Consider the following 10,386-nt stretch of genomic DNA (forward strand, 5'->3'; position numbering starts at 1 on the left):
TTCTTTTCTCTAGACTGAACAAGCCCAACTCTCTCAGCCTGTCCTCATAGGAGAGGTGCTCCAGCCCTCGGATCATTTTAGTAGCATCTCCATAGCAGGACAGCCACTTGATTCACAGAGGATATGCCACAGACTGAAGGCACAAGACCAAGGCACTGAAAACTCCTCCACCAAAGACCATTATCCTGACTGGACAGACAGGTTCAGGGGTGAGGCAGTGGGGTCATTCGCTTTTTGGACAAGCAATCAGTGCAAAGGTAGAGGAGCTATGTGCAGAAATTCCCTTTTCCTTCCTTTCTATCATAAGGGCCTAATCCTGATAGAGATTACTCCCTTACAGAGGCGTGATATAAGAGGGGATGGGATGAGTTGGGAACTGCTGCTCTTTAGGTACTGATCCCACCAACCCACAACAGTGACTTCCCACTCAAGACGCTCCCCTCCATTGCCCGCTGGTCTGGCCATGTCCTGGCACAGCATGGGGCCATGATGCAGTGCCACAGGCTTGTATCCCCCGCATAACACACTTGTTTTTTCCTTTCTGCACATCTTCACAGAAAGACTATGGCTACTCTCCTGCTAGCATTCATTTCATCGGCCATAGTCTTGGAGCACATGCTGCAGGGGAGGCAGGGAGAAGGAAACCTGGCATTGGAAGAATAACAGGTACTGAAGCCATTTCAGCTGATGAAGCTTTATATTTTCATGCTACTTAAGAGAACTGAAGAATCACAGCTGCCTTATAAATACATAATACAGACTGCAATGTGCTGGTTTTTCATAATTAACAGAATACAGCTAGCATGACGGCCCACAAACGAAGACATACCCTATTACATGCCATGCATTTCACATGGCAACGTCCACAGCTCTGAGAAACGCTCCACTACAACAGCTCAGGAAGGCTTAACTGTCCCAACTGTGCCTAAACAGAGGCCACTTTTCACAGGTCACAACAAGTCCCAGGGAAACACTTGGTTATGATTTTTAATGATATAAAAGAACAGGAACAAAATACTCCATTACATGTGGAATAACAGACTTGTGAAACACTAGCAACTCATTGTCATATTTGGCTTTAAAAGCCCACTCTAACATGACTTTTCAGCAGTTCAAAAGATTGAAAATCTGAAAGGAAAAATTAAAACCCCTAGACTTAGTATGCCAGGATGAGACAGTAAACAGCCATGGACACCTGAGAAGGAAGAAAGCTGATAGTCCCATAGCTACAGAGAGAGACACAGCGTCATGACACACTCGCACAACATGTTTTTAAAGGCTCATTGTTTTCCGCTTTCCTTTCTCCTCCAGTCAGTTCTTTTCTCTCATTGACATCCCTTTGGCTAAGCTGTGTGCACAGTTAGTCACACAAGAAATTCAGGGAAACTGGGGTCAGAACGCTGTTGCCTGAGCCCCAAAGAGCTCACCGACACCGAAACGAAGGGGTAAACACTTTCAACCAAACTCTTTTGGAAGTTAAAATAGATTTTTGACCAAATAAAAATTCTCAGACAAATCTACATGCAAATCTACATCAAGATTTCATATTTTTCACTATCATGCAAAAAAACCCCCAAACCTCTTCTTATAACATTGTTCCCCAAAAGTAAGCCAAGCACCCGTCAGCATTTTACCGCGTTGCAAAGCCTCCAGCCACCTTTCTATTAAAACCCTGCTTGTTTTGCTGGCTGTGGACCACAAAATAGATTTTTATATGTGGAGTAAAGGCAGAAATGTAATGACACACAGTGTACGCACATTGTATGTGATGACATACATATAATATTATTTACTTTACCAGACGTTTCTCCATTTATTTAGGTTTAGATCCAGCTGGGCCCCTTTTCCAGTATACTCCCACAACGGTTAGGCTGGATCCTTCAGACGCAGAATTTGTTGATATAATTCATACACACGCAGGTCATCTTTTTTTTGACTTTGGTAAGTTTTCATGCAAAGGCTGACACCAACACAGAGGTTGGCCACAGCATACCTGAGAGTCATCAGCCCCAATTCATTGCTCATTTCAGCTCCAGGGATTCTTCAGACTTGCGGCCACCTGGATTTTTACCCAAATGGTGGGAAGAAGATGCCAGGATGCAAGCAGCTTCGTGTACCTCCTGCAACTCGGAATATCAACGACCTTATGAGAGGTAAATATATTTTAAAGAAGTAACACCTCACGGGAAGCTATGGTTAGAAATAAAGGCTAGGCTAAGGTAAAGCCTTTTGTATGTATATATTACATATATAGCTCAGATTTGGAGTAGGGAGAGAATGCTCAAACATGGAAGATTTACAGCTGCCGGTGAAATACCCTCCAATATTCTTTTATACTAACCAAGGCAAATTCCAGATGGAAACTTCAGTTAAAGCATGCAGGCTTATTCATCACAACCTTTATAAGAGCCGACCATTGTGTTGACAGACTGACCTCAGTGGGAATTCCACACATGAAGAACCAGAAAAATTTCATTCAAGGATAATCCAAAAATGAGTATTTTAAAATCTGAGCTTCCCTTCTCCCTAGGAAGACATCAGTCCCAATACTACTGGGGTTAGACATACTCATCCACACCATTAACAGCTTTAGTATCTTCAAAGGGAACAGCACAAGGTTAAAAATACAGAAGATGATAAAATGACTGCTCCATTGATAGTTCATGTTCTTCAAAGAAAGCTGGGCAGTTAATCAGAATTACCCTGGGATACAGTACAATAGATCCCCAAAATCCTGTCTTCTGATCCTAACCTACAGAAATGAGAACATCTGTTTTGCACCGCTAAATGTTTTGAAATTCCTACTTCTAATTAAGTAATTGGCTTTCAAAAATGCCCTGTCTTAGAACTGGTTGGAGAACTTCGTAATAAAGAGGACTGAAAGCTGGCTGTGCACAAAGTAACTTGGAACCAAAACATTTTCCAATCGGACTGCATAAGATTGTCTGTATTTTCAGGAAAATAAATTAAATATTTTCCAGACAAATTTCACAAGGCTAGTTGCGATGTTTTGTGGTGAAGGAGGAGCTCAGCTCTACTGAACATGAACAGATGGAGTTGGTTGTTCATGTAGCTCCTAAAAACAGACAGCCTTAACTCCTGCCTCTTAGTTAAGCCTTACTTTGTGCATATCTCTTCTGTTTGATAATATTTACATTTATGTAGTGCTTTTATGTATGAAGTGCTTTAGAAATGCTATTTGGTAACTTATTTCTACAGCTTTTGATGCAGTAAGAGGAGGAGTATTATGTTCCCATTCTATGCATGCTAAGTGAATTTGGCACTAGCACAAACTAAGCCAACCGTGAGAGCTGGGGTTTTTCAAGTTAGAAGTGCAGACCCTTCTGAATTAGATTTAAAGAAGGAACTATAAAGAAAACATACTCAGGAAGCCTTGATGATGCAGATTATTTTCAAGAAAAACAGACAAAAATACTTTTCAGAGGGGTTTTGGTCTGTTTTTTCTTTCCATTTCTAAAGCACAATGTGTGTCAACTGGTCTGTCTTTAAGCAGCATAAATATTGACAGTAGGGGAAATTCTGATTTCACTATGAACTGCGCCAGCTTGCAATTGCTTCGGTGCCTCCAAGACTTCACCCTGTGATTAGGTGAGCCACACACACAAGCTGAGTAGAGCTTATTTTTGTATAACCTAAGTTTAGTTTATTGTGCTTTGATAAAGGAGAGATGTCAGAGCCAATGAAGATGATACTCGTTATAAGGGACCTGTGAATGTAACACATACAGCACTTTCTTCTTTCCTGCACTGACTGCTTATAAATTTCACGCTGGTGGGAAAATGTACTTGTTTCAAATAATTCTGACAAAATCAAGGACACACTGCCAAACATCTTGCTTTGCAGAGCATTTCACAGAGTCACCACTGAAGTTACAATAATTACTTCAGTTACCTTTAATTCTAGAAATGAGGGGGAAATGTGGTTTTACAAAATACTATGTTGTGATGATGGTGAGCAAATAACAACTATTTCATGGTAACTACTATATGCTTTACAAATTCTGCAGCTATGAATTATTCCAGTCTTTGAAATATCAAAGGGAAATTATCCTAAATCCTCCTCGGTTAAGTTAAGTCCACACAGCAGGATGGGAGGCTGCACGAGGTTCACCTTGGTGCACCTCCACCTCTGTTAACTTCAGCATGAGCACAGGGACATACAGATTAGAACCTAGTTCTACCCATCAAAAAATATGTATGTGGCCTTAAGTTCACCTTTTACTGTAATAATTCACACTTTAAACATCTTTTAAGTATTACCTTTTTTTTTTAATCTGAGACTTCACTGTCTCTACAAATGCTTTTGAGGAAAAAAGACCCACAAGTGTTGTTTTGGCATGGACTTTATGTTAATGTATAGCTTTAATCTTTTTTACGTGGGCTTTTTCCCAGAATACAGATCTGTTGGATGTGGACATAAGAGAAGTCTCCAGTATTATGCTGAGAGCATTATCATTCCCAATGGATTCGTTGGGTATCGGTGTGAAACATACAAAGCTTTTGTACTGGTAAGTACCAGGTACATATTTATCTGAGAGGTTATAGCCCTGCCCTTCTTCTCTTAATAAATTCTGAGACAACTTCTACACTCTGGATCATGGAACGCAGGGAGGTTATGCAGACCCGCTGACTACCCTCATCCAGACCATACCCAAAAACCAGGATAAATGTAAATGCAGTGAACTCCAAAAAAAAAAAGATCCAGAAGAAAACAAGGCAGTAAATATAAATACCAAAAACAGTTACAAAGGGAGATACAAAGAGCTGAGTGAGAGGGCAACGAGAGGTGGTGGCTGGGTTCACCTTTTGCATAGGTGAGCAGCGAGGGACACTAAACCTCATGGAACCCATCATCAAGAGGACAGCCTCTGGGTTTCAGAAATGTTTAAACATCTGTACAAACAATAAACATCCACAGTATATAGGGCAGGGGAGGTATTTATACAGCACAGCACTGTTGTCCGAAAGCGGATCCATGACCCAGTGTGCAGCGAGTCGGTTGTCACACACTCAGGAGAGACACCACACACTTACTTCATATCTGCAGAGATGGGTGCTAGGTGGTAGCTCCACAAAGCACCTTGGTGATCACACAGCAGCTTTTTACACAGTCGAGCACTGGTTATCAGTTATTGCGCAATCACACCTAATCATGTCCATTTCTTATCGGTTCCTCCAAGCCTTATGTTCATTTAAAGCTACAGCATCCTTTCTTTACACTACGCATGCCCTGTATGGAAGGGTCTTGACCTAGGCAAGGGTTCTTTGACCTGGGGGCATGATTCTTAGTATTATAATGAGGGTAGTTCAGCTGAGGGTACATGGATCTTGGGTTTTCTTGCCAGGTTTTGGATGCTTTCAAAACATCTTCAGGCCTACTTGTTCCAGGATGTCCTTGTTCCAAGACTGCCAACAACACATTCTTCTGCTTAAATGTTCCTTTTATTATTTACAAAGTATGTCTGGTATCAAAGCCATTAAATATTTGAGCTATTCTTTAACAGCGTTACTCACACAGCTCTCAGGTGGCACAAGAAAGAAGGAAGCATAATCTCCTGGTGTCTCACGCCTGATAAAACTGGGCTTTTAGTGAACCAATTCTGGCAATGCAGCTGAGGACTGCTCAAGAAGGAAGACAAGCCTGAATTTATTTCCATCTCCTCCCAAAAAGAACGATTACAATACTGTAGAAGAGTTGTTAATATTTGTAGCAATGTTGCCATGTGACTTGAAAGTTTGATATAATTTAGGACTTGAAAACCTGAGCCCCGTGCAATTTAGTGATGCAAGGGAAATGACTTTTCAGTCTCATAATGAACAAATGATGATGATGATTTAGCCTTTTATTCTTCTAATGCCCAAAGAGCCAAAGATCCACAAATACCAGTTCCTACAGAACCTCCCAAATATTAAAATTGAACTATCCAAATGTAACAATGCTAATTTTTCCAAATGCATTTAAATCACTTTCACTGAAAATATACATGCTTATCTTTTTTTTTTACTTTAATGTATGTCAAGGTCTTGATCTGAATGTTTGATCTTTGTAGGTAGTTTATGACCCAGTGTGCAGCGAGTCGGTTGTCACACACTCAGGAGAGACACCACACACTTACTTCATATCTGCAGAGATGGGTGCTAGGTGGTAGCTCCACAAAGCACCTTGGTGATCACACAGCAGCTTTTTACACAGTCGAGCACTGGTTATCAGTTATTGCGCAATCACACCTAATCATGTCCATTTCTTATCGGTTCCTCCAAGCCTTATGTTCATTTAAAGCTACAGCATCCTTTCTTTACACTACGCATGCCCTGTATGGAAGGGTCTTGACCTAGGCAAGGGTTCTTTGACCTGGGGGCATGATTCTTAGTATTATAATGAGGGTAGTTCAGCTGAGGGTACATGGATCTTGGGTTTTCTTGCCAGGTTTTGGATGCTTTCAAAACATCTTCAGGCCTACTTGTTCCAGGATGTCCTTGTTCCAAGACTGCCAACAACACATTCTTCTGCTTAAATGTTCCTTTTATTATTTACAAAGTATGTCTGGTATCAAAGCCATTAAATATTTGAGCTATTCTTTAACAGCGTTACTCACACAGCTCTCAGGTGGCACAAGAAAGAAGGAAGCATAATCTCCTGGTGTCTCACGCCTGATAAAACTGGGCTTTTAGTGAACCAATTCTGGCAATGCAGCTGAGGACTGCTCAAGAAGGAAGACAAGCCTGAATTTATTTCCATCTCCTCCCAAAAAGAACGATTACAATACTGTAGAAGAGTTGTTAATATTTGTAGCAATGTTGCCATGTGACTTGAAAGTTTGATATAATTTAGGACTTGAAAACCTGAGCCCCGTGCAATTTAGTGATGCAAGGGAAATGACTTTTCAGTCTCATAATGAACAAATGATGATGATGATTTAGCCTTTTATTCTTCTAATGCCCAAAGAGCCAAAGATCCACAAATACCAGTTCCTACAGAACCTCCCAAATATTAAAATTGAACTATCCAAATGTAACAATGCTAATTTTTCCAAATGCATTTAAATCACTTTCACTGAAAATATACATGCTTATCTTTTTTTTTTACTTTAATGTATGTCAAGGTCTTGATCTGAATGTTTGATCTTTGTAGGTAGTTTAATTTCATTAAGGTTCTGCATAGGAATAAAGGCTGGAAAGCAGACAGAACACATTCCAAAGTGAGATCTCAAGTTTCAGTATTCCTAAACTTAAATGTCTTTACCATACAAGTGAAATATCCAGCCAGACCTGCTTGCAAATACAGTTAGCCGCCCTGTAATAATTAGCAGACAGCCTTTCAATGAACCCTATGGAAGATGAATATATTAGCTATATTTTACAGATCAATTAGTAAGGCACAGCATGCGTTAAGGTATTTACTTACGGTCTCTGCAAGAGCATAAGGAATTAGGCCAGATTTTCAACCTGTTTCTCTCTGATTTTCAGCCAGATGAAATACACTGACTGACCATCTCACCTCCTTTTTTCACCACACTGATAAATACTGAAGATATGATCTGAACTCAGAAGCAAGTACCTTTTCAAAAAAGCCGGGAAAAAGCTGAAATACCCTAATTTCTTACACTTCAAGAAGTGGGATTAAAACAGATAACATCTTGTAACACACATTGTTATTTTCCCCCAGGGAGACTGCTTCCCATGTCCAAATGAAGGATGCCCACTGATGGGTCATTATGCTGATAAGTTTCCACATAAAACTGAAAAAGAACAGCAAAAGGTTTATTTAAACACAGGGCCCTCCCCTCCATATGCTCGTAAGTGCTTCTTTTGGCTGGTGAATTCTAAAGTGGCAATGAATTATGTGTGACCAAATATCTTACACTTCTACAGAGAGCTGCTGGAGTTAACAAGTGGCACTTCGCCCAAAATCCAGAGTTTTAGGTGTGTTAGGAACATGCAGTCCCAGCATTATCTGGGAAAGGCTGAGATAATTATAGAAACAGATCAACTGATACTGACCTCTGAGTTGGAAACCCTGCTAAAATTTTGTCAATTAGATGATGCCTTCAAAAACTCCATAAAGCTGAAGGTGGCAGGAATGTTATGCTGAAAGTGCAATATTTCAAATCAAAAAAAGTTACATTGTTTTTATTGAAAAAAATTTATAAAACTGGATAATTTCAGGACATTTTTGCAAAGCTCATCAAGTCAAAATTGCAGGGAGTAATAAGAAGTATAATTTAAATTGTGATTAATGTAGAAGCAGCCACAAAACTGGGAAATAAGAAAATTCATAAACAAATTGTAATCCATCACAGGTGATGAACTGCAAGGGCAGTAAATAAGAGAGGGTCTTTGAGATCCTAATTCACTAGGCACTACAATATTAAAGCAAAATTAAGAACCAAAAAAAAATTTTATATCATGTCTCCATAAGAGCAAACTGTAAAAAAATGAATTTGAGCACAGAGAAACTAGCCATTTCTCAAATCTGAATGAATACATTAATTTCAACACTTACAAACTGTTGAATTTATAGAAATTATAGCCTGAACCCAAATATAACCTTATGAAGTGGGTGAAGAGACTGTCCTTATAATAGCCCAAATTTCAGTCAGTACAAAAACTTCCCAAACCTGGTTGCTTAAAATCAATATGTGCTATTGCACCCAAGACCCTGCTCCTGCCTTAGAAGGATGTGTGGGACGGCAGGATCTCCCAACAGCTGCTGGGCTGTGCGCAGGTGGGAGAAAAGCCCTAAACACCCTGTATCGGGATCATCCTGGGAAAGCCGCCGGTTTTGTTTCACACATCTTTAACAACACAGCAGTCCAGTGGACCTCACTTCATAGCTGAGAGCTAATATGTTACCCATGAGACCCCCCAAATTGCTCAGAAGTGTAAGAAATTACAAAATCAAAAGTGATGCCAAGTGGAAGAGCAAGGTACAGCCATGGCAAATTAAATACTCAGCATAGTCAGCAAAGATTGGATCTGGGATTTAGACCACCGCCAAGAAAATTAATACAACCAGAATCACGGAGAACTAACATGTGCCTTAATAGAGAGTGATTTTGCTTACAAGCACATTTGTGCAATCCTTTCATCTCCCTGAAAGACATGGAAACATATAAGAAGTTTTACCATTAGGAAAGAAATCTCCTTACAACCATAATCTATTTCATTTTGCTTTCAAAGGCTGGCGAAAAGAGATACATGTCAGAGTATCTGCAACAGAAACCATGATGGGAAATATAGATGTAGCCTTGACTGGAACTGATGGGATCAGGAAAAAATACACAATTGACAAGTAAGTTTAGCATGGCTGTTGAAAAAATGGCTCTATCGTTACCATATTGAATTTATACACAGCTATTTTTATGTGTCTCCCCTTGTTCTATGTGATCTGTGACTTACACTGGGAATAAAAGTAGCTGGTAAGTCAGCTGTTGAAAAAATGGCTCTATCGTTGTTACCATATTGAATTTATACACAGCTATTTTTGTGTCTCCCCTTGTTCTATGTGATCTGCGACTTACACTGGGAATAAAAGTAGCTGGTAAGTCTTGAAGTTCCCCATGCTACAAATTGTGGTCAAAATCTGCTTGCTGGTCTCTCTTGCTCTGTGGCTACTGCTGGACTTAAACATCAGCTGGCGATTTCTAAGGAAACAAGGAGCTGCATGATGTGCAGTCAATTAACCATTCCCTCCTCCAGGGAACATGGGCGTAAGAAAGTTGCAGCTTGCTTATGAACTGTGCTGGAGTCTGAGATTCCTGTCCACTCAGCCTGGCTTTTCCCAGTAAATGTGAATTTAGATCTCATAAACTGATCCTTGTCAAGAGCACAGTTTAAATATTGTAGAACCAACCTTCTCTGTGTTTAAACATAGCCCTGTTACTGGTCTGTACCAAGAGTACCTTTGGTTGCAAATACACTACTGTAGTGATACACCTACAGGTAATTTCTATGTTAATGTCAGGCTGTAATGTGCATTCTGTTATAATGAACACTGACAGCACAGAAGGCATGAACATAAACTATAATTTTCAATTTTGTTCATGGTTGAGAGCAAGCAGAAATACTGAGATAACTTTTTGACTTGGACTTATTTGAAGATAGACCTCATTTTCCAAAAATAACGTCTAGAATAAACCCCATGGCAATACTGACAAAGGCTGGGCTAGCTAATCTAGTGTTTTCATAGAATCATAGATTGTTTTGGGTTGGAAAGGACCCCTAGAGGTCATCTAGTCCAACCCCCCTGCAGGAGCAGGGACACCGCTCACTAGATCAGGTTGCTCAGAGCCCCATCCAGCTTGGCCTTGAATGTTTCCAGGGATGGGGCCTCCACTACCTCTCTGGGCAACCTGTTCCAGTGTTT

General features: G+C 40.2%; 1 protein-coding gene across 1 annotated transcript in view; it reads left to right on the forward strand.

Moving 5' to 3' along the window:
- LOC104128605 (pancreatic lipase-related protein 2) overlaps window positions 1-10,386 on the forward strand; it is an 18,934-nt gene that overhangs the window by 5,419 nt on the left and 3,129 nt on the right. Inside the window, exons 5-10 of the mRNA XM_035896897.1 lie at window positions 558-666; window positions 1,822-1,941; window positions 2,031-2,153; window positions 4,413-4,528; window positions 7,687-7,816; window positions 9,201-9,312. Coding sequence (XP_035752790.1) covers window positions 558-666; window positions 1,822-1,941; window positions 2,031-2,153; window positions 4,413-4,528; window positions 7,687-7,816; window positions 9,201-9,312 — 710 coding nt within the window. The remainder of the gene's footprint in view (window positions 1-557; window positions 667-1,821; window positions 1,942-2,030; window positions 2,154-4,412; window positions 4,529-7,686; window positions 7,817-9,200; window positions 9,313-10,386) is intronic.

Source organism: Egretta garzetta, unplaced genomic scaffold (genome assembly GCF_000687185.1).
Source record: "Egretta garzetta isolate BGI_Z169 unplaced genomic scaffold, ASM68718v1 scaffold486, whole genome shotgun sequence".
Lineage (NCBI taxonomy): Eukaryota > Metazoa > Chordata > Aves > Pelecaniformes > Ardeidae > Egretta > Egretta garzetta.